This window comes from Eschscholzia californica, unplaced genomic scaffold (genome assembly GCF_041429995.1).
Source record: "Eschscholzia californica isolate CP2 unplaced genomic scaffold, dmEscCali1.0.p SCAF_3, whole genome shotgun sequence".
Classification (NCBI taxonomy): domain Eukaryota; kingdom Viridiplantae; phylum Streptophyta; class Magnoliopsida; order Ranunculales; family Papaveraceae; genus Eschscholzia; species Eschscholzia californica.
This window is the reverse complement of record NW_028238420.1, coordinates 37,804,277-37,829,727: the sequence shown is the minus strand read 5'-3', so window position 1 is coordinate 37,829,727 and position 25,451 is coordinate 37,804,277. Positions and strand designations below refer to the sequence as shown.

Genomic DNA, 25,451 nt, shown 5'->3' with positions numbered 1-25,451 from the left:
TTCTATTGTGGCCCGCATCAACTAATTGAACATTGGTTGACTCTGACTAGGTATAGAAAGACAATCACTACTAGATGGCTCTGATTCTTCACCAATTCTGCAATCTAAGTTCACCCCAAATAATCTCAATCTTCTTGAATTCCCTCTTTCTGATGCCTTCGTTGTCTGGTTTTGGTTGTCCGAGTTCACTGCAGTAACAAACGCAAATAAATACAACTGTATGTATGGCTTCAGTATACCGTACATGACATGCACAAAAAGTACAACTGTCTCAATACTGTATAGTTTTTCTTTCTTTTTTTGGAATCTCAATGTGTAGTTGGATAGGGGTGTGCAAAAATAGACCGAACCAATCAAACCAAACCGATCCAAACCGGTCCAGTCGGTTTTTAAACCAAACCAAACACCGAGTGGCTTGGTACGGTTGTAGATTTCTATAAACCAACTGGCTTGGTTCGGTAAGTGGATGTAATTTTTAAGAACCATTAAAACCAAACCGAACCAGTCAAGTTAAATTAATAATATATATATAATTATATACATTATTTTTTCTAAAATATATCTACATATCTCTATAATTTCATATAAATACATATGTTTCATCAAGTTCTACCCATACAAAACAACAACACTACTACAATATAATGTTACTAGCTACTATAAAATATTTCGGTCGGTGGCATGCACATGTCTTTAATGTTTCAAATGTTTTTTCGAAGTATTATGTTAATTTGATTGTTTCTCTTGGTTTTTAAGCAGTGTTGTCTTTATTTTATATGTCAATGTATGAAGAAAGTTATTCGATTTGCCGATTTTCATGGAGAACAAATTATTTTTATAGATGGTTTGGTATCCAGTGGTATCCAAACAGCTTATGATGGTTTGGTTAGTAACCGAACCAAACTCTGAGCGGTTTGGTAACGGTTTGAAAAAGCACTAACCAAACCATGAGTGGTTTGGTAATGGATGACACCAAAATACTGGATACCGAACCAACGAACACCCCTATAGTTGGAGACACAAATATAAGACTTTTAAAAAAATTGGAAATTTTATGACTTTTTATGACTTCTAAAAAAATTGCAAGTTTTTTGAGACCTAAAGTCAATAGATTCCACCTCCTTTCAGGATCAAATTTGAAACTTCCAAAATTTTAGAGTTTATGTCAATACTTTCAACCACCTCGACAAACAAGTGTTGATAGAGTGTAAGGATATTATTAAATTATTTACTTCAATATTATTTAAGCGGTTAGATTCGAATCTTGGTCCCCTAATAAGGAAAATGTACATATATACAACGTATACTTTGGGATTAGAAAACTGAAAAGATGTCGGGCTACTCTTCTGGCTGAATCTCGGTCGGCTTGCCCTCCCACTTCACCCTGTGGGGATTCAGCTGGGAGTGTGGCCGTGTCGTAGGTCATTTCTCTTGGGATAAAATTCAATATTAAAACAATTTAAAAAGAAAATTAAATTGTATACGAGAAAGAAAGATAGGGTAATTATAATGTTAGTCAATACCCGCATGGTGAGAGTGGTTGTTCCCAATTAAAGGCACATGATGGTGATGAAGTTGTGAGTGTGAAGGATAAGGTTGGGCAGAATAGAAACCTAGCTCAGCGGAGTAGCGTCGCAACCCAATAAAAAGCCGTTCTCCGCCGTGACGGCTGCGCTGGAAAATCACAATGTCACCGGATTGAAGCCTGTTTTTCTTCACAAAACCACTCCAACCTTTAGTCAACACATAACTTTGACTACTTCTCCAATAAGAATAACGAAACGTCCATAATTGACCTGACTCGTCTTCAAAACTCAGTGACGAGTCATTAGTACCTCCACTGAGTTGGAAGTGTTTTTCTGCGTTTTGTTTTGGTATAACAAGACGATTCAACTTACCCACGTCGCTGGGTGTTAATGGCTTCTCAAACAAGTATTCTCTCTCTTGTTGTTGTTGTTGTTGTTGTTGTTGGTGGAAGTTAGAGAGAGAAACTGTAGATGGAGGAGTGTTGAAATTATTGGGGACCCAAAAATGTTGAGGAATTTGGGGGTTGGGGAATTGGGTTCTTCCCTGTTGGTGGAAAAATGTTTGATGATGATTATCATCACCAGGAACAAAAGAATCTGAAAATCTTGAAGATGGGTTGGTTTGGGTTGAATCCATAATGTGTTGATTTCCCCAAAATTCTTCATGGAAATGATTTGAAGAGCTTTGGTTATTTCTAGACATTGTTTCAATTCTTTTCAGAGTTTCTTTGTGTTGTATTTCTAGAGAGAGAGAGAGAGAAAGTGAAGAACATATAGAGAGAGATAGAGAGGAAGTGGAGAACAAAGAAAGAGAAGTGTTCTGTTGGTGATGGAAGTGAATAGTAATTTTAAGGATTTTCAATGATGGACATAAAGGCTTAAAGCAATCATTTATTTTTATTTCAAGTTTGATTGATAGAACTATTTTTACAATTATAAATTCTTTTTAATACTGTATTTAACTTTTTTTTTTTTTTTGAATTGGTAAGCGTGTGCCTCGAACCCTTGACCTCTAAGTTGGAAGACTTACCTCTTACCACTTGAGCCAAGGGTTGTTGGCATACTGTATTTAACATTTGTTTCCTAACAATGAAATGTAAATTCTTTTATATGAGATGAGAATTCTTTTCACTTTCAACATTTGTTTTCTTAATAAAGGAAAATGAATTCTTTAGACATATGACATTAGTTTCCTAACAAAATGCTATACACAGTCGACACTTGTTTGTCCAAGTTGTTGAAAGTGTTGACATAAATTACAAAAAAGAAAAAAATATCAATACATTCTGATGATTTTTTTCAGATAGATTTTCTTATATAAGGTATAAATTCTTTCTTGTTGCGATTAAAATAAAAATAAAGAAATCTATATTTAATGATTTATTCTGTATTTTAACGAAAAATGGTTCTAAAATTCATTCCAGACCACTTAACAGGCATATAGTTTGGCACTAACATTTGTAAGGTTCTCCTTCAACAAAAAAAGAACACTTGTAAGGCTCTTAATCCACAAAATTGTGATTGTGGACTGAAAATAGTTTTAGTGTAAAACAATTGGTTGTGCATCTACTCTTGAAACCAACAAATGTTTGGCCAATTGATTGTGTATCTAATTCAAATATTCAGAGATCACAAGTTCAATTCACGGCAAAGATGAAATCTCTCATTTCTTGACTTGTGTTATCGGACTTATTCAATTCACGTATTTATTCATGTTGTATGTGTACCATATTGAATGTAATAGCTCTTTGAGTCCATAAGAAAAAAACTATTCAAATCTTTTTTTTAAAAAATCGAATGTAGCATGGCTTAATATATGTTTCCCTGCCGAAGAAGGAAGTCTCTCAATTAGGAGTGTTTATCACAAGAATACAACAACAAATATGAGGCTTGTATGGGATATAATCTCAGACAAAAACATGCTATGGGTCGAATGGGTGCAAAAGAATCTTGTGAAAGGGAAGAATTTTTGGGAAATCAAGGCTTTAAGTGATTCATCGTGGTGTTGGAAGAGTATACTAATGGAAGGAACTGATGCAAAAAAATATAGTAAACCATATCATTGGAAATGGCGAGGACACTATATTTTGGGATGATCCATGACACCCCTTAGGATGTCTATCAAGCAGATTCGATACTTCATTCACTTACGATTCTACCTTGCATAGAAACTCCAAGGTGAGCTAGTGTATTATGAATGGAATCCATTGGGTTATACCAGCTCATCTTATAGTTATGTTGAGAGACATTGCAGATCGAGTTGAAGAGGTGGTACTCATAGATAACTCAGAGGTGGATACCGTAGTATGGAAATGCAACAAAGATGGAGTATACCTCGTCATTCGTTTATAGGGTCGTTGGTGATCCATCAAAGGCTAAAAACTAAAGTTTAACTCCTTGATTGGGGTTTGAATATAGACCCTAAGTGTTGTTTATGTCAAAATGGGACGGAGAGCTTCACTTTTTCACACAGTGTCATTATGCAATGGAAGTTTGGACAAGGATTACCCAATTGATTGGATGTCGTGCTCGAGTGTTTCTGACTGGGAGGAGTATGTATGGTGGATCACTAATTTCTTTAAGGGCGAGTCGTCATCGAATAATTTGAAAAACTCTTATTCACCGTCTTCTTATGTCATATATGGGGTGAAAGGAATAAAAGGATGTTTAAAGCTAAGTCATTGCCAGCCGAGAGTGTGTTTTGAAAAATCTTCAACGAGGTGAGACTGAAGGTAGCGGGTGCACAAATTAAGGTTGTTGACAACCCCAGCGATAAACAATTTCTTGCAAAATTGGGTATAAATGCTACTTTTGAATACCCAAAAAGAACTATCTGCAAATGGATGGCTCCAAAACCAAATTACGGTATGGTTAATACTGATGGCTCGCTTCGTATAGACAAAGGCGGTTATGGTGCTATCATTTTAAAAAATTCGGGATGAACAAGGAAATCCTATAGGTGCAACAATAGGGACGACGACTCCTTCAACTATTACATACAATGAGCTCCAAGGCATTGAGGCGAGACTTAAATTGGCTAACGCCCTTCATTTAGATCGGGTGTAAATCAATACTGATTCGATGACAGTCAAATCCTTCTTCACCGCACATGGACCTAAACCACCATAACATTGTTGGAACATTTGGAGAAGGATTTTGCATCTCATTACGGGATTACAAGAACGTGAGGTCGAATACATATACCGAGAGTCCAATAGAGCTGCAAATATTTTAACTAATTAGAACGCGACAAACCCATATGAAGAACTCCACCAGACGAGTTTCACCGAGGAGTTACACGATATCCTTCGTGAGGATAAAGAAGAAAAATTATATTTAAGAACTAATTAGTCTCTTTATATTCTTATTTAATTGGGTCTAAGCCCTCTGTCAGTGTACCGTTTCAAAAAGAAAATCAAATCTTTTTCCTAATAAATAAAAGTTCATGTCTTATTCTCCATACTACCCTTTTCTAAGTTCAATTTTTCCTTTCCTCTCTACTTCATTCTAGGTTATGAACCATCATACTATGTAAGAAAATGTATGAACCATCATACTGTGTTTCGTAGTTTCGTAATACATTCATAATAGGTTATGAGGTAAAAAGTCCATTTCTAATGTTTGTATTCTCCATTCTTTTTTTGAATAGGTAAAAAGTCCATGTTCACGATACGTTATGAGCCATCATACTATGTTATGTAGTTTCATAACACGCTATGAGGAGAATGATAAAATCGGTTTTTATGCAAAAAGGACCTCTATAATGTTTTAAACTTAAAAATGTTTATTTAGTCATACTTAAAAGAGTCCATGGGTATATAGACCAAAATCATTTTCATAATAGGTATATAGACCAATCTTCCCAAAATATGGACATTTAGTCCTTTTACAATAAGGGCATAAATAACTCATACTTTATTGATAAATACCCTCCATGTCCCTCGTCTAAAAAATCCGGGGTTTTTAAATTTCGGAATGAATCCGGAAAGTTTCCCAAACCAGGGGGCGTGATTTGGGGGAGATATTTAGGTTATAAACTGAAAAGATTTAATAGGAAGTAACGGATCAAAGATATTTTCCAAAACAGATTTTTCAAAACAGATTTGGAAAACAGATATTTTCCAAAACAGATTTTCTCTCTCGTCCTTTCTGATTTGGAAACCAAATCTATATATATCACTTTCTCTCACTTAATTTTCAGATTTGGAATGAGTATATTTTCTGAGATCAATTAGCATGATTTGGGGGTTAATATTCAAAACATATATATCAACTTTCTCTCACTTAACTTTCGTTTTTTACTCATACATAAACACACATCGAATACAAATTATGAAACAAGTTCGTAAATTATGTGTTATTTATGACGAGAAAACCATTATTTGTCATGTATACAACGTAATTTATCATACGTGTGTGTGTCATCCATTATGTACCATTGAATACTTAGATTATTTTCTGACATAAATTACTTGTTTTTTACTCGTACATGTCCATTATGTACCATAAATTATAGTAACTTGTTAGGAAATGTAAATCTGAAATGATGTTTTTTGTTATAAAGTATGTGATTTATTATAAATTATGTATACTGTATAGTAAATAACACAACCTTTGTACGACTGAAACGAAATTTTATTGAACAATAATCTATGTTTTATTGTAAATGAAAAGAACATAGTAGACTAGGTAACTTAAAAACAAATTCCGTCAGAATGTTGCCCGAGCTTTCGATCCTTATTGTTTTTGGTCTTCCAGGTTTACGGCGAATCAAACATGGTAGTGTTTTTGACTCTTCATTAAATGTACATGGTTCATCGAAGTTAGGGACAGGGTTTATATGTTCCTTGTAAGTCTTCACGTAAGACTCCGTTGTCCAAACAGGATCATAGAAACAATCTTCTTCATCGTAATTTATACTTCTATAGTTTATGTGATGATTCTGTAAGAAATTCCATCAGTGCTGGTTTACTACAAGAAAAAAAAAACATATATATTAGTTAAAAAAATTTATAATCAAATTTACATACATTAATAATGAAACATTTAATAAAAAAACAAATGAGATGGATCATAAATAACAGGTACAGATCAATAAGTTATGTATAATGTATGAAAAAGTACAATTGTTTATTAGGTTAAGAGAAGTTTTATATGCTTGTCATGACCACTGTTCTGGTAAAAAAAGGACGTGTAATGTTAGATAAATTTTTCATACTTTACGCACCTTTGTTCATTAACACATCATCTTATGTGAAATGTATGCAAATTGTATCAGAAAGTATGGTAATTTATCGTAAAGTAACTGTAATTTATATTCTGTTACAAGAATCAGAAAGGATAAACATCAATATATTATTAACCAATTGTATCAGAAAACATGGAAAGTTATCGTAAAGTACCTGTACTTTATATTCTGTTAAAGGAATAAGTGTGGATAATCACAAAGATCAAGAACTGTACGGACAGATGATTCTGATCTGCAAAAAAAAACAAAAAAAAAGAGGAATTAACGTAGATCTGAAGAAATATACAATGAACATTGGAAGGAGAAATAACATACTAACATTGAACACATCATTAAATAAAGAAATAAACATCAAAGATCTTAAAGAGTTATGAAAGTTTTAGAGAGAGAAATTATAAATCTTCCATTCGAAGCTAGTTAAGATGGAAACAGATCTTATGTAGTTGGATCACAAATGTAATATGTTCAATAATAGAGCATCGTAATCTGATAATGGAAAAAAAGAATCATCATTAGATCTTAACAATGGTGTTAATAAAAAACTATAAATTTTAAACCATATAAAAGATGAATGATTTTCGAGCAATCTAATGAAGATGAAAGAAAAGTTCTGAGATTAATGGAGGTTTAACAACTAGTTTCGAGTTTAAAAGAGAGGAAATAAAAATTAGATCTTATCAATGGTTTGAATAAATAGAGAAACAGTTTAAAACCTGAATTACAATGGAGGTTTTTACTACTGCTGCTGTATGAAGATGAAACAATGAAGGTTTGAGCTGCTGCTGGTGAGTTTAATGAAGGTTTATTGAAGATTTAGTTTTTAGAGAGAGAGAGAGAGAGAAAGTTACCAGATTTCAATCACGGAATATATTGAAGATTTTGGTTACTTTCCATTGAAACGTGATTGGAGAGAGAAAGTTGAGATAAAAATGGAAAAAATATTTTTAACAGTTTAGAATGTAAATCACGTTTTGATATTAAAGAAGGTTAATATAGGTATTAAATCTTTAATATGTATTATATGGATTTGTGTTTTCTCTCTGGATGAGACCAAAAGGACTAGATATCCATTTAAATTATTATTTAGGTTTTGAAATCCTTTTTAGGATTATAGAGGACTATATCTCCTATTAGGATCCGTTTTTTTGGCTATAAACTAAAAAATTATACTTAAAAATGTTTAGTTATGAATTGTTTGTACAGCCGAAATGCATAGCCAATAAAATGAGTTACACGAAATGAACATCAGTTGAAAAATATGAGTTAAACTGAAAAATTCATTAGGCAGTGCTAGTCCATACCAAAAAATAAAATTCATCTCAATCAACTAAACCTAGTATCGATGACCAAACCCAAAAACAGGAAGAAAACCAAGGGAGGTTCTTGGACCCCCCCCCCCCCCCCCCCAGAGAAACCTTACCTTAAGCTAAACGTTGACGCCTCTTTTACTAACTTGACAGAACAAACAGGAATTGGATGTATCATACGAGATGAAAAATCAAACTTCATCATAGCGGCAGCTGACTCTGTTCGTTGCCAAAATGCTGAAGAAGGTGAAGGTTTAGCTATACTCCACAGTATGAAATGGGCTTTAGAATTGCAGATTTCACACATCCACATCGAAAGTGATAATCAATCTTTAATAAATTTTATTAAAGGTCAAAAAGTGGGTATCCACTGGCAGACGGAAGCAACTCTACAACAAGTACAGACCCTCAGAAATCAATTTGAAGGCACTATCTTCACATTTGCTCATAGAGAGTGTAACTCTCTGGCAGACGCTCTAGCCAAATGGGGACGAAGGCATTCGAACAGGACAGTGTAGAACTCTGTACCATCGTTTATTTCTGCTTTAAAGTAGCTTTGTTTTATGTATTGTATACTCTGATTTCAGGTTAATGCAAGGTTTCTCTCATAAAAAAAAAAAAAAAACCTAGTATCGATGGACACTAAATATTTGAAAAATATCTAAAATAGACCTTGGAATTTTGTATGCCATTTAGGTCACGTGCTTATAATCTTGAAAATCATTATTGGTTTTGGTCATTGGTAGGGACAACATTCATATTTTATACCTTTTATATACATGGGGAAGATCATGGTTGCACTTGGATCTGCCAAAAAGTTTAGAGATCCCTTTCTTTTCCAATAGAGATAGAGATATATTCAAATAGTTGTAGTAGTTTTGTTCTTCTTCTTCTACTACTCTCTCTCTCTCTTAAAAAAAATTATGTGTTTGAATCCTATCCTCATATTATGATTTATATATTTGCATGTTAGTTTCTAGACAAACCCCAATCTCAAATTGAAGGTTGATTTTATGGCTATTTTTCTTCCAACAAAACCAAACAAAAAAAATGATATTTGGTGCGAGTGGACCACTGGTATGGCGGATCGTGAGATTTCAGAGACTTGAAGTAATCTCAACTAAAATTAAAGTGGTCCCATATAATAGCCATTTTCTCTGTCATATGTGTTGAAATGCAAGTGTGAGGGCTTTGTTGGGTCAGGATATGTAGCAAAATCGCACAGCCCTAACCATCGGATGAACGCTTAGTACTTATCTTTTCATAGTTTTTTTTTTTTTTGTAAAGGATATCTTTTCATACTTGAATTGTTGACATTTTTGGTTGGTCTAACGTTAGCGTCAGACCATTACTAAAAAGGGAAACTTTTTTTTAGGGGCTCTCAATTTTTGTTAAAAGGACCTCTCTCGTGAATTTTGTATGACTTAACCGAATTCACTATTCGGTACGAGTCCGCCGAATTCACAAAAATAGACTACCGGAGTGAATTTTGGTGGACTCGAACCTAATAGTCTCTTGTGAATTCCGTGGGGTCGCACCGAATAGTCTCTTGTAAATTCGGTGTGTTCGTACAGAATTTACAAGGAGGAGGCCTTTTTAACAAGAACGGGGGGTCCTATAAATCTACCCTACTAAAAATAGGCTCTTAGTGGCGGGAGGTCCTGTGAGGGCGCCCTGCCCGCACGGGCCCAAACACGGCCCTGTGGAGGATGACCACTTTCGGTTAACACGACCTTATTGATCTTTAGACAAAAAGTAGAATTTGTGAAAGAAAATATTTGAAGTTACATTTATACAAATATACAGAGCCAACAATATAATTCGGTCACATGGGGTCTTGCTCCAGTGGTCGTCAACATATTCCAAAATTCCAAAGGTTATAAAGACACTTGGTTGTGGTTGAAATCTATAATTAAGAATACAAATGAAGGTAAATTCGTCTAGAACAATCTTTAGGGTAGTTTGTACGACCTTTAGATGTCGTTTGGCAACACTAAAATAAGTTACTTTTTTGCTTATTTAAGTAGAAAAATAAAAAAGTTAGTTTGGTACCAAAAAATTATCGACTTCATTTAAGTTAAAATTTGACTTTTTGTTGAAGTTAAAATTTTTAGTTTTTGACTTCAAATTAAAGTAATTTTTTTTTGAGACATGCATGAATTTTACTTGACGATTTTTTTTTGTCCACTACCACAACTAAACTTCCACTATACTATTCTATCCTTACCACCACTACAACAAACATTGCACCTCCCCCACCACCCTACCTCAACTACCACCACCACACCTTAACCACCAGCTTTGTACCACCACCACCACCATACACCACCAGACCTCGACAACAACCACCTCGTAGCTCCATCACCACCACCATCACCGTACTTTTACCACCACCATGGTACCCTCACCACCACCACCACCACCGTACCTTCATTGCCATCGCCACCGCCACCATACCTTCACCACCACCACCACACCTCCATCATTACCACCTACACATCTTATCCACCATCACCATGCCACCACCACCATAACTCCGTCACTATCACTCACATACCTTATCCACCACCACCACCGTATCCCAACCATCACCATCACCGTACTTCCACCACCACCATACTTCCACAATCATCGCCACCATCATACCTCCACCACCACAGCTGCCACCATCATACCTCTCTACCACCACCACTATCGAACTTCAACCACCAGCACAACCCATAACCATATCGTCACGACACCACTACTACTATCAATATCACCACTACTTCGTATACAAGACTAATCGTGGAAATCATAAATAAATAAAAATTAAAATCAAGTATCTCTATAAGAAAGAAAAATAAAATTATCAAAAGTAAATTGAGTTACCAAACTAACTTTTTGACTTTTTTTTTTTTTTTTTAACTTATAAGTAACATTTTTGCCAAATATACTTTTAATTTTTTTTCTTTTTTAGAGCAAAAGAACTTCTACTACAAACAAAAGTACTTCTACTTTTGGTTGCCGAACGACACCTTAGAGTTTATAGGTGTCTATACATGATTTTGTGAAAGTTAGGAGCACATTCAATCTTTTACCATGTACCCAAGCCATTTTAAATGGGCTAATGCCAATTTGGTCCCCCAATGTACGCAAACAGGAAAATTGACTCTCCATAAGTGTCCAGCATTCAAAAATAGCCCCAGAAATTCTTGTCCATTAGTAAACTTTAAGTGCCAGTTATCTATTTTCTTTTTTACCCTTGCTTGAAATATATTTCTCTCATCTTGTCTTTGTTTATCTTTCTTCTCCATCTCAACCCTATGGTAGGCCGACCATGAGGGCTGAGGCGACACCCTTCATTAAAAAAAGTGCTTTGTAAAGATGAGAACTTCATTTAAAAGAGAGAAATTAGCTAATAAAAAAAACTTGGAAAATAAAACTCACATGATAATAAAATAAGTGATCATTTTTAACAAAAACAAAAAATTTATAATGAATTTTGCAAAATTTTCCAAATAAAAACTTCATCAACCCTAGTTGAGTTTCAATTTATTTGTTTGTGTATAACTTGTTAATGACTAATTCAAGTCAATTTTAAATCCATTTGATTCAAATTAGACAGATTCAAATACCAAGTGAGAAAGATAAAATGAATGTCACTTTCCAACCAGAAACCACATGTGAAGTTGCCACATTATTCCATGAGAAAGTCATGTAATTTAGGTATTGTGATCAGATGTGAACAACTTTTTGGCCGTTATGTTAGACTTTCTCTCTCTCTCTGGTGGGAGTCTAGTAGTGTGGGCATTTGAGTTGGCATTACTTGATATCGATGCATTTCATGGAAACCAAACATCTCATCAGCTCCTCTGTACTAATCTCCATGGTCCCATTATCTGGATTAACCTAATGTTATAACGTGTATGTCTTGTCCTTATCAGATGCCATATTTAAGTAGTTTGCTTATCATGTGGTCCATCAACAATTAACCTAATTAAACTGTTTGCTGCCATGTTTGATTTGTGTGAAACGATAAATACCTATGTGTGATAGCTCGGATGAAGCCGAGGTATGGAGGAAGCACTCGGGTGGAAACCGAGAGAGATGAAGTGATTGAGTAAGCTCTCGGTTGAAACCCGAGGAGGAAGATGACGACAAGCTCTCGGCTATGACCGAGCTTGACTGCTTGAGGCTCTCGGGTATGACCGAGAGTTGATGATGGCGTCTCTCGGTTATGACCGAGAGAGATGATGATGGTGAGGCTTGAGTGAACCGAGAGATGAAGATGATAGAGAGTTGATAGTGAGAGAGAGATAGGTAAATACCTTGTTTATTAACACTTACAACTTAATTATTACATTGTCTATAGAGATACATATTTATAGGTTTACAACTTAGGAGTCTTGTAAAATCGAAAAACTAAACTCTATCTTTATCTAGTGTAATCCTAATAGAACTAGGACTAATAATCCTAATAGAATTAGGACTTAGTGGAGACCGACCCACTCGGTTGTGACCGAGTGGAATTGACTCTCTAACACTCCCCCTCAAGTTAGAGCGGGAATGGAAGTAACGCCTAACTTGCCAATAATGTTTTTGAACGGTTCTGCCCCGAGTGGTTTGGTGAAGATATCTGCAAGCTGAGAGTCTGAACTTGTAAAGCGCGTGGCAATGACGTTATCTTTGATCTTCTCACGAACGATGTGGCAATCTATCTCAATGTGTTTGGTTCGTTCGTGAAATACTGGATTATCAGCAATGTGGAGAGCGGCTTTGTTGTCGCAATAAACTGTCATCGGATCTGAGTGATCAATTCCAAAGTCAAGTAATAAATACTTGAGCCATTGTAATTCGCATGTGAGGATGGCTAAAGCTCGATATTCTGCTTCTGCCGAAGACTTGGCAACGGTGGGTTGCTTCTTTGATTTCCATGAAAGTGGACTAGATCCCAACATTGTAAAATATCCTGTAGTTGATCTACGGGTCGAAGGACAACCAGCCCAATCTGAATCACAGTAACCTGTAATATGGAGAGAGCTGTTTGCGGATAAAAATACTCCTTTATCAAGGGTGCCTTTCAAGTATCGTAGTACGCGATGGGCGGCGTCTAGGTGTACTTGACTGGGTGTTTGCATGAATTGACTCAGGTTATTCACAGCAAAAGCGATATCTGGCCGTGTAACCGTTAAGTAGAGAAGCCGGCCAATTAGGCGACGGTAAACTGACGGGTCCGTCAAAGGTGTACTGTCAGAGGGACTAAGTCGAAGTTTCTGTTCCATGGGGAACTCAGAGGGACGTGCAGCGGTCAGTCCAGAATCTTTTAAAAAATCAAGTGCATATTTCCTTTGACATAAAAATATGCCTTGTGACGAACGAGAAACTTCAATACCAAGAAAGTACTGGAGACGTCCTAAATCCTTTAGTGAGAAAGCATTATTTAGGAATGATTTTAACTTGGAAATAGCATGATCATTATTTCCTGTGATAATGATGTCATCCACATAGACTAGAACATAAATCTGAGTGGAGGAGGAACGAAAGGTAAAAAGCGAATAATCACTCTTAGATTGAGAGAAACCACGTTCAATTAGAACGGAGGAAAATTTGGAAAACCACTGACGGGATGCCTGTTTTAGATCATAAAAAGATTTATGAAGGCGGCATACTTTAGACTCCCCCTTAGATGAAAATCCGGGGGGAAGTTTCATGTAAACCTCCTCATGGAGGTCGCCTTGAAGGAAAGCATTGTTAACGTCCAACTGATGGAGAGACCAGCCTTTAATGGCGGCGAGAGAGAGAAGAACTCGAACGGTTACTAGTTTAGCAACCGGAGCAAAAGTATCATTGTAGTCCAACCCTTCTATTTGAGTATAGCCTTTAGCCACTAAGCGAGCTTTATAGCGTTCTATGGAGCCATCGGGCTTGAACTTTATTTTATACACCCACTTACAACCAATAGGCTTCTTGCCGGGTGGTAAGTTAGTGAGAGTCCATGTTTTGTTTTCTTCCAAGGCCGAAATTTCCTTAGCCATGGCCTCCTTCCAATGAGAAGATTTCATTGCTTGGGTGAAGGAAGTGGGTTCGGTCGAGGACAAGACCGAGGAAAGAAATTTTTGATGAGAAGTTGAAAAGGAATTTATAGAAAAATAGTTTTCAAGTGGGTATTTGACGGTAGTTGTGTTGGAGCAAACATAGTCTTTGAGATGACTAGGAGGTTGGCGAGACCGAACCGGTCTGCCGGAGTCAACGACGGGAGCGCCGGAAGTGGGAACACCGGTCGCGGGCGGTGGAAGAGAAGAAACCGAACCGGGAGTGGTGACAGGGGTTTCTGTCGGCACCTCTGAAGCGGGGTGTGTGTCAGAATAATCTGTCGGCACCCCTGAACCAGGGAGCATGTTAGTAATATCTGTCGGCACCCCCGAAGGGGAAGTAGGTTATTCTGTCGGCACCCCCGAAGGTGTGTGAGCAGGGGTGTCTGGAGGCACCCCTGAAACAGAATCCAAAACCGGGACGACAGGGACAGTGGGTTCTTCGGTGAACCTGCTGCTGTCGGATGGAGAATCGGGAGGAGGCTCGGTATTCACCGGAAAATCAAAGGTTCCGTCATCATCAATAGAGAGGGATGGAGACGGGTCGGCGAGAGGAGCTTGTGCCGGAGGTGGAGAAGCCATTGGAAAGCGGCTTTCGAAGAATGTAACGTCTCGTGAGATGAAAATACGTTGAGTAGAGATGTCGTAGATACAGTAACCCTTTTGTCCACTTGGGTACCCAAGAAAATGCCGGCGGAGGACCGGGCGTCCATCTTGGTTTTGACCAAGGGGATACGGGCATAGCAAAGGCATCCGAATACACGTAAGTGTGAAAGATTCGGAGGAGCACCCATGAGGATTTCATGAGGGGATTTCCCATCAAGGATTGGTGTGGGTAATTTATTAATGAGATAGACGGCGGTTAGAACGCATTCTCCCCAAAACGAAAGAGGGAGGTGAGCTTGAAGTCGTAAAGATCTAGCGACTTCAAGAATATGGCGATGTTTTCGCTCTACAACACCGTTTTGTTGAGGGGTATAAGTACAACTTCGTTGGTGGATAATCCCTTTTTCAAGAAACCAACGTTGGAGAGAATGATTTATGAACTCGGAACCATTGTCCGATCTAATCGTTTTTATCACACAATTAAAGTGTGTGTGAACATAATTAGAAAAATTCCTAATTTGAATGGTAGAATCCGATTTAGAATTTAGAAGAAATATCCAAGTACAACGAGAAAAATCGTCAACAAGGGTAAAAAAATAACGACACCCGGAGGTGGAGGGAACCGGAAAAGGACCCCATATATCGGCATGAACTAACTCAAATATATGAGTGGAAGAAGTAGTGCTAGTAGGAAAAGGCAATCGACATTGCTTAGAAAGTGGACAAATATCGCACGACACTTTATTTGATAAAAATTTAAAATTCATACATGGAAGTCTTGAATTAAAAAATTGAAAACGAGAAAAAGATGGATGGCCTAAACGGCAATGCCATAAAGAAAAAGACTCATGACTAGATTTATCTTGGACTAAATTGGAAACGGAAAAAATTTGACGCTCCGTGCGAAGGAAGTAAAGGTCGTCATGAAGACTACCATGCCCAATCTCCATCTTCGTTGTTCGGTCCTGAAAAAGACATAAGTCATTGTCAAATAAGACGGTACAACGAAGAGATTTAGAAATTTGAGATATAGATATGAGATTAAATTGAAAAGATAGAATATGAAGCACATCTTGTAAATAAAATCTATTGGAAAAATAGACCGAACCAATATGGTGTACTTTAACTCTTGATCCATCGGGTAATCTAACAAATAAATCCGGAGGAGCAAGAGAATAGGAAGAAAAACGGGATAAAACCGAACATATATGTTTAGCGGCACCGGAATCAATAACCCAAGGAGGGTAAGAAGAAGAAGTATACTTACCGGTGAGATTAACGAGTGGATCTTTGTTGAGACGGATAGAGGTTGTGGGCTGTTTGTGTTGATCTAACAATGCCAAAACCGATTGATATTGTTCCGGGGTGAGAGATGTTGCTGTAGGCACCCCCACATCGTTTTGATGTGTGACCGAGTTGGTGGCCGAATCTTGCCGAGAACGTGGTCTTCCACGTTGACCGTAGTTTGGTGGATAACCATGGAGTTTATAGCATGTGGAAATATCATGTCCATGGAGTTTACAATGATCACAAAACGGTCGTTGTCGTTTGGGTCTTTGTTTATCGGAACCATAAGACCGATTTTGATTGTATTCATTGGAACCAACGGCTAGGGCAGCAGCATTGTTATCTATATTCATAGGAGAAACAATGTTTTGTTGAACCTCTTCTTGTTTAATAAGAGAATGAATTCGAAGAATAGAAGGGAATGGTTCAATCAACAAAATTTGACTCCGAATTGAGGAGAATCGATCATTAAGACCTTGGAGAAACTCCATAGCTCTATCTTGATTTGTTCGTTCAACCAAGGAGCGACCATGACCACATGTACAAGGCTCGGTAAGTAGCAAAGAGTTGAGTTCATCTTGAAGAGCCTTGAGTTTGGTAAAGTATGTGGAAACATCGAAATTGTCTTGTTTAAGACAAGAAATTGCTCTCTTGAGTTGGAAAATCTTTGGAGCATTCCGTTGATGAAAACGGTCATAGAGATTATGCCATATATCATAGGCCGTCTCATCATATAATATTGATGATCGAAGAGGTGGATCAACCGAATTAATAAGCCAACTAGAAACAAGGTCGTTACATCGTCCCCATTGTTCTAGTTCGATAGGATCGGTAGGTTTATCGATACTTCCATCAACAAAACCGAGTTTGCCTTTAGCTCGTAAGGCTTTTGACATTCCTCGTGACCATGAGGAATAGTTATCACCGGTTAAAAGCGGTGTGATGATAATAGTAGTGGGAGAATCCGAGTGATGAACTTCAAACGGTCCACTATTAGTGATTGCATGAATTTGAGAAGTTTCGGAGACTTCGGGAGTAGTCATGATTCAAGAGAAAAAAAATTGAAGGCTCTTATACCATGTGAAACGATAAATACCTATGTGTGATAGCTCGGATGAAGCCGAGGTATGGAGGAAGCACTCGGGTGGAAACCGAGAGAGATGAAGTGATTGAGTAAGCTCTCGGTTGAAACCCGAGGAGGAAGATGACGACAAGCTCTCGGCTATGATCGAGCTTGACTGCTTGAGGCTCTCGGGTATGACCGAGAGTTGATGATGGCGTCTCTCGGTTATGACCGAGAGAGATGATGATGGTGAGGCTTGAGTGAACCGAGAGATGAAGATGATAGAGAGTTGATAGTGAGAGAGAGATAGGTAAATACCTTGTTTATTAACACTTACAACTTAATTATTACATTGTCTATAGAGATACATATTTATAGGTTTACAACTTAGGAGTCTTGTAAAATCGAAAAACTAAACTCTATCTTTATCTAGTGTAATCCTAATAGAACTAGGACTAATAATCCTAATAGAATTAGGACTTAGTGGAGACCGACCCACTCGGTTGTGACCGAGTGGAATTGACTCTCTAACAATTTGGGCCCCAATTGTGTTAAGTAGTTCATTGGAAAAAAGAGAGGGTGGACTCGGGAGGGAGAGAAAAAGAGAGAGAGAGAGAGAGATGAAGAGAGACGAAGGGAGAAAGAGAAGGAAGATAGACAGAGATGGAATACGGAGCGAGAAAAGTCCAAAAATTATAACTTTCAAAGTCTCCGGCACTGGTAGAGGAGAGAGAAAGCTGAAAAGGAATAGTGAGAGAGTGATCTGGAGGCGAGAAAGAGATATGGTGTTGACAAATACAAAAGTTTAAAATATGATTTACAAATATGATTAAATTGTCCACTATAAGAACATCTCCAATGCAAGATTCAATCTTAAAGTCTTAAGTGACACTTAAGATTTTAGAGTAATTTTTAGAAAAAATTTCTCCAATGCAAAACTCAATTGAGATCTTAAGATGATGTGGAAGCAATCAATTTTAAGATATCTCAATTAGATACTCTATTTTGAAGATTTCTTTTTAGAGTCTTAAGTGACCAAGTCACCAAATTTAATTTGAAGACCAATAGATAGTGTTTCTTGATAGGAAAAATAACCTAATTAACTTGTTCAGGAATATGAAGATAAACGATGTGAAAGTAAAAGTAGAGACACCAAGATTATTTAACGTGACAAAAAACCCCTCAACTAGAAGGTAAAAAAACCACGGGACCTAGTCCAGAAATCTTCCACTATAATGATAATAATGGGTTACACAACTCTTCACCAAACCTATGGTGGATAAACTGAACAAAGAAACAAAGAAATAAAAATCTCTTACTCCTTAGGATTTGAACAAATCCTAGATTACTAAAGGTTGAAGAAGATAACCACAAACTAAATTGCTTCACAAGATTAATAATCTTCTTTTCTTCAAACCAATATTCTACTATTTCAATCTCTCTTGAAAGAACCACTTCAGAAATCTCTCTTTCTCTGACTTCTCTTTCTGGAAGTTGTTGTGTATAATCTCTTCCCTTTCATTCCCTTTTATAATGATAAATAAGGAGGTTTACCAAAAGAAATAGGAATTCCTTTTTAGGCTTGAAAAAATAGAAACTTCTATTTTTTCCCCAAACAAGGAATAAGGGAAATCCTATTCCAACTAGGAGTCCTTTTATTTTAAGGAGGGACCCCAACATTTCTCTCTCAACTACTTTTTCCTGTTAAATATATGTGTGACGTGTGCAACTATTAGAGCTTTTTGGAGTGTTGCATTGGAGTAAGATTTAAATTAAAGACACTCAAGTATACCATATAGGAAAGAGATACATTATTTATTTAAATGTAATAAATTTTTTGATGACATTTTTAAATGTAATAAAAATTAGGAGAGGTCATGGTAATATTGTTGTAGCCACCCCTCTATTATCTTTATTTCTTCCTTCCTCACATTTTGAAGCCACTCAGGATCTTGTTTGGTTGAAAACCTCAAATCCACATGATGAGCACCTAATAAGATCACCACAACAACATTTAATTAATAACTTCTCAACAAAAAAAAAAGGAACAACATTTTATTCACTATACATGAAAAGTACTCCTAATAGATTTGTTGACAAGAAAGGGAAGTTCTATAGGCCTCCACGTTATTGCTAGTGGCTGTGTAACCACTATGGGCGTCTATAGAACTTCTTCAAGGGGAAAAACCCCCATGTGAAAGGCCCAAAGATCACCATTACACTCAAAGCCCACCCAGCAATATAGAACCAAATGAAAGGGGAAACGTGAAATGCACTCACCATTTTTGTTATGTACACTCACATCAGAAGTACTTTTCGTTCAAGAAAAATATGTGAAGGTAATATACCAAAAATGGTGAGTGGATATAAAATATTCCAAATAAAAGCCATATGTCTCAACCACGTTGATTAAAATTAACCGTTTGAGTTTAAACGTTCTAAACTACTGAGCCTAAAGCCCATCTAAAGTAGAGGCCTAAAACTCATCAAACTGCTTTATTTATACTGTTAATAACCTAAGCATAAACCATGGATTTCTTCTGAGCTCTCAGTTGTTGGCTTTATTGGGTTTTTATTAAATTACAGAGGTAAAAGCCCAAAAGAGAAAATGAAGTTAACAAAGGTGGTAGAGAAATTGTGATAGTCCCATCGCGTGGGCGAAAGTAAAGAGTCTAGGCTATAAACATACGCATAAGGTTAGCAGGTGTTAAGGCACTTTAGGTGGTCTCGTGGACCTCCCAACAAGAACAAACCCTCGTACTGGTAAGGTTTGTATCTAAATGTCAAAAAATGTCAAAAACAAAGAAGATATTGATAACTGCTAAAGCGTGGGGCGTCATAGATGGTACCAGAGCAGGGGACGACTTGTCGTCTAGGGTGAAGATTATTATAGTCCCACATCACGTGAGAGAGAACCCGAACCGCGTGTCCACAAGTGTATGTTCGAGCTTAATAAGTTTTGAAATCTTTAGGGTGAGTTTGTAGAACCTTTGTTAAAAAGAAAATCTCGTACATGTTAGGCTTTGGCCGGGTTAAAAAAACAGAAGTAATATTAATAGTAACTGCTAAGACTTCGAGCATCATAGATACCACCGGAATAAGTGCATAAGTTTTCTTGTTTTCTAACTAATCCTTAATTTAATTTCTTAGATAAATCAAATTAAGAGAAATGGATATAAAACTCACCTTCTTTTGCAACTATGGCAACAATAGTCTTTGAGATACTCTCCAAAACCCTGCAAATAAATCACCATTCAAACGTCATTAGTGCTTATAACTAATGCAGGCAGAGAGAGAGAGATGATAAGTACCCTCCACCACTCCAAGGGTCTCTTAAGCCATTGAAAAATATGATATTGCTTCCAAATCTTTTCAAAACCCTCTTGATATCCTGCATAAATATTATATTTGAATAAATAAACAAGTTACAATATTTTGGTATAAGCTCACAGCCAAATACAATATCAATTTTTCTCAGAGTTATTTTCACTTCGAAAGACAAATCTCAATTCTCAAAGTAGAATAATTGTAATGAAGAAAATCAACCGATCATACAGTAATAAGGTTATAAGGCTTACATGGCCACCAAATTCAGTTATAGCCCAGTAGGGTCTGGGTACGATACCAAATACGGCTTTACAATAAGCAACCCGATCATTGTAGCTCCACTTAGCAGGTGGAAATATACTTTTTTTGTCGCTCCCACCTGTTAATAGTATCATCTCTGTGCATGCCTGTGATTACCATTGATGATCTTAGACGGATATAATGTGCTACAAAAATTCATTGCTGAAATCGATTGAAGTAGTTAAATTTCGATTTAACTTGAGTGAACATAACCCAAGTTTACCTGCCATGACCACTCAGCAAGTCCATGTGGATCCGAATCATCAGCCAGATCAAAACACTTGGCAGTTCCTGAGTGGTTATAGTATATGTTTGCTGCACCATATAATCTAGCAAAGGTCTCATTCCCTGCCGACGGATCATCAATGGCTTTACACATCTGTACCAACACATCAAATGTCAAGAACTTGTTTCTTTCCTGTTAATCAATTTAGGGTAATTTTAGATGCTCTAGCTATGCGTTATTGACGTATTTTCTTCACAATCTGACTCTAAAATTGGCTTCGAGAAAAACTCCAATAACATTTTAAGGGGTGCCTTTAAAAATTAAAACTACCCCATGGATCTCTAAGCGACTTGTTTGACCAGCTAGGTTGGAACCTCTCTATAAAGTGGAAACCACATGTGTTATCACGTACTAAAGAAAGCCAGCTTGGCGTTATAAAAAGTTCGACAAAGACATAGTTAAATTGACGGGGCAAGATAGAATTGGTAAAAGCGACAATAAATTGGCACCATGACTCAACTTAGCCAGACGAGTAAAAGACTGAGCAAGTAGAGCGGCACTAGGACCAACTACGCCATGTCGCCACACTAAAGATGGGGTTCTCATGTCAAATTTTGACTCATTTTTGGGTTTAGGAGCCTTCGCTCGTGGAGCTATATCCTTCACTACAGATTTCAATCCGAAGAAGAACAAAATAATGTATTGACAAGAATGTTAGACCATAAAAAAGCTATCAAATCCCATTTAAATTAAGTCATCTTCTTTTTCAGGTTCCATACGTGGGGACTTGTTCATAACGACGTCATGCTCGGTGGATGCTTTTGACAAACAAACTTTGATGGAATCCATATTCGCCCAATCGTATACAATCTGCTCGTGGTAAGACTTTATATGATTTCGTTGTACTTTTATTTTCAATGAGTGGCCCAACATTCAATGTTGGTTGACACCATATGGTTGTCTATGTGGTTATGCTATTAATGAGAATAATAACTATTCTTAATAATAGGAGCGAAAGACTTCTTGGTACATCATACTATCTCTCTATGTTTACATACAACTACATTGACATTTGATTTAACTTCGGTTTAAGGAGATACATAGAAAAATTGGGTTTGAGTTTGAGTATAAATTTAGTATTTTACCTGTTTCACAGGATAAGCTGGTAAGGGATTTAAAAAATTTGAAGAGGTGGGATAATCAGTCATTGCCGTATAAACGTACGCAGTACTAAGCCAGTTTGCTAGTGAACCAATTCTTATACCTTCATTCCTATAATTAAGAAAAGAAAAAGAAAAAAAGAAGACAATTAGAAAATTTAGTTAGGCTAATACGATAATAAAAATGTAACTTATGTAAAATTACTTACTTGCATAATCTAAATGATTTTTGAAGCACATCAAGTCCACCTTGTTGTTCTTCTGTATCTTCAATGAGCTTCCATGACTTCTTTATCACTTCATAACAATTCTCACTTTCGCTCTATAAACATATTAAAATTAAAACAGCAAAATAAAAAAAGTCTAAGAACAAAAGCTATTGTGAGAGAAAAATGAGATAACAAGCCAAAATAATAAGGTGTTTTTTCTTTTCTCTCATTGACTCGATATGAATGTCACACTTTCAAAATATTTTCGACCATAATTATTTAAATAATTAAGTGGGCCAAAAAGTTAGCATACTTGGGTAAGGATGTATTTGTTCTTATGTGCATATAAAAAGCATCTTTTACTTTTCGAAGCATGTTCACCCCTAAAAATCTGTCAATCTCTAAATCAAAAGGGAACAAAAAGAATAGAAAAATAAAATAAAACAATAAAAAATGAAAAATAAAACAAAAGTTTAGATGTTTACCTTGAAATCTTGAGTGACAATGTTATTGAATCTATATGGAGAGCCAATTCCCATGAAATTTAGGATTGGGGCTGATGAAGCCAATGCTCCAATTGCTATATGTGGGTACTTTAACCTAAACCATGCTGCCAACACTGCATAACAAAAAAAAATCAATAAGAAAATAAAAATAAATGGCATAAAACAAAATTAATAATATTTTATCAAAATTTCAAGAAATCAAAACCATATTTTATTTTATTTTCCAAAATTTGAGGAAATCAATAAACGTAATTGTTCAATAAAGTATTGAAAAAGAGACTAAAAGGAATAAAAATAATTCATACTTCCACCATAGGAACCCCCAAAGACAATAATAGGTGAGTCTTGTGCAGTTAAATTTTTCTTCAAATCAATGATCAAAGTTGCATAATCAGCCAAAGCTTGTGTTGAACTTAAGTACCCAAGTGTGCTTGAATTACTATAAGCAATTTCTTTATCACCACCAAAAGGAATTGATTTCCCATAAAATCTATGCTGTAATTTAGAAATTTAAAAGCTAGATTTAATCAAATTATTATTTCTATAATGGGTAATAATAGTTCATACAATTAATTCTTACTAATTGCTATTTGGTTTTTTTGACCAATTAAATATACTCCAATTTAGGGATTGACTCCTGTTTTTTTAATGAGTTACCTCTATGAAAACCAGAAGAGCTTTGAAATGTGGGGCATTTTCAAACATAAATCCAGTATTCTGCGTAAACCATTCGATATCGCCTTCATTACCCGTGTAGACGAAGATGGGTGAATTATTTTTAGAACCTCCCCAATGCTTAGAATTGATCAAGTATCTTTGTTGGAAGGTATGGTAACTTTGAGGATGATAATTAAAATGATCAAGTGTTTGAGTGAAGTACTTTGTATGATAAAGTTTAGTTTTTGTAGTACCAAGTTGAGATTCAGGATGAATAAGAGTAGAAGATGGGAATCTTGGAGGATGGATTAGTTTTCCAATTGAAGAAGAAATTGAGAAGAGAAAGACCAAAGAAAGGAAAAGGAACTTATACTCAAACTTCATTATTTTCATGCCCAATCACACTGTTTTTAGTACAAAGAAGAGAAGATATGAGAGAGAGAGAGAGAGAGAGGAGAGGAAAGTTTCATGGTCCTCTTCTTTCTCTACCTCATTGATCAAATATTATAATATTTCACAATTTACTAGGGATTTGATCAGTCCTGTGGCTCAGAAAAGGGAGACGGATGCAAAATTTTATTCGGCACCCTTCGATAATATAAAACAAAGAATAATTATACAGTACATGATATTGTAAACAAAAAATTTCACTTTTTTTTTACGTCCTTTTAGGCTTTTATGTTATATTTTAGAAACATGTGAATGAATATATATATATATATATATAGTTATTTACTTTGTATTTGGTATTTCAAATTACCTTCGACAAATTACTTACTGACCCGACTTACTTTCTTTCAAGAAAAATAAATTAAACTCCAGATTTATATAAACATATTTAAGAATCATTATTTAAAAGGAGGATGGAAGCAATAATTTTGTTGAATTTTAAATTCCATAAATCATTACTCTACAAACATATACGAGTAATTGACTAAAAAAAAGATAAGAAGATAGGGAATTGAACTCTTCTCAACCTCTTGTTTGTAAAATAATTCATTTACCAACTAAGCTACAACTAAATTGAAAGAATGCACAAAAACCCCAAAATCGGGTCTCAAATAGGAAAAAAAATCTCACTCGGGAAAAAACTCATTTTTTGAAACACTTCTTAAACTGTTCACAACATATATAATTACAGTACGTTGTTAACTAAGACAATCTTTTTTTTCATAATCCATTTTTTACTCTTCTATGTTGACAATATATACAAATATGTAATTATAAACTATTGACAACATATATAATTGTGTTGTTATATACGGTTGACAACATATGTAATAAAGTCCTCATTTGTTATAAAATGTTGACATATTAATTGTCTGTTAATGAGTTTGTCAAAATACAAAGGATAATATCCATAAGTTTAAATTTTTGGAAATGACAAATTAAAAAAAGCATTAGTTTAAATGTTTCAATCGAAAACGAAACAAAAAATGAGGAAGTCATTTCTTTCTTCACAAGACAAATAAAAAAATGCTTAAGCCAAAATGTTAGTGGCAGTCTGTGGTGGTCAAACGCAAAAGACAAAATACAAAACAATTTCTTTTAGCAAAAATGAACTTGTTCATAAATTTAAAAACTTGTTGAGAAATAAACAAAATTTGTTCAACAATTTCCAATTATGTTTTTTCACGTTGATTTCGAGAGTAAAGTTGTACTTTTACGAAATGAATTTTTTTTCAAATATTATTTTAAATTGGGTCTAGTTTCCTATTATCCCCTGAATTTTGGAGTTTTAGATTATCCTCCCAACTAAATTCTTATATCAATTTAGTTTTTCAAACATTTATATCAATATAGTTACTCCAGGGGGTCATGAATTCTTCAATTTTTCTAGTTTTGGGGCGCGGTGCAGTCGCACTTACGACACCCCCTTTTCCCATCCCCTAAATTTGATCCAGGTGATAACGATATTAAAACAAATATTATTATTGCTCTTTTAAGACCATCTC

General features: G+C 35.7%; 2 protein-coding genes across 2 annotated transcripts; both read right to left on the bottom strand.

Annotated features, from left to right (window-relative positions):
* Positions 1-15,636: 15,636 nt before the first annotated feature.
* Positions 15,637-17,639, bottom strand: LOC147550030 (uncharacterized). The gene is made up of 2 exons (XM_086672623.1): positions 16,029-17,639; positions 15,637-15,726 (listed from the first exon to the last, which is right to left on the bottom strand). Exons 1-2 carry the CDS (start codon positions 17,089-17,091, stop codon positions 15,692-15,694), a joined length of 1,098 nt encoding a protein of 365 aa, XP_086528749.1. The 5' UTR covers positions 17,092-17,639; the 3' UTR covers positions 15,637-15,691.
* Positions 17,640-18,877: 1,238 nt separating this feature from the next.
* Positions 18,878-24,094, bottom strand: LOC147550029 (uncharacterized). Its single transcript, XM_086670181.1, has 10 exons — positions 23,497-24,094; positions 23,145-23,334; positions 22,819-22,952; positions 22,334-22,446; positions 22,110-22,236; positions 20,962-21,117; positions 20,690-20,845; positions 20,423-20,502; positions 20,298-20,347; positions 18,878-19,101 (listed from the first exon to the last, which is right to left on the bottom strand). The coding sequence occupies exons 1-10, from the start codon at positions 23,887-23,889 to the stop codon at positions 18,977-18,979; spliced, it is 1,524 nt and encodes a 507-aa protein (XP_086526307.1). The 5' UTR covers positions 23,890-24,094; the 3' UTR covers positions 18,878-18,976.
* Positions 24,095-25,451: the final 1,357 nt, after the last annotated feature.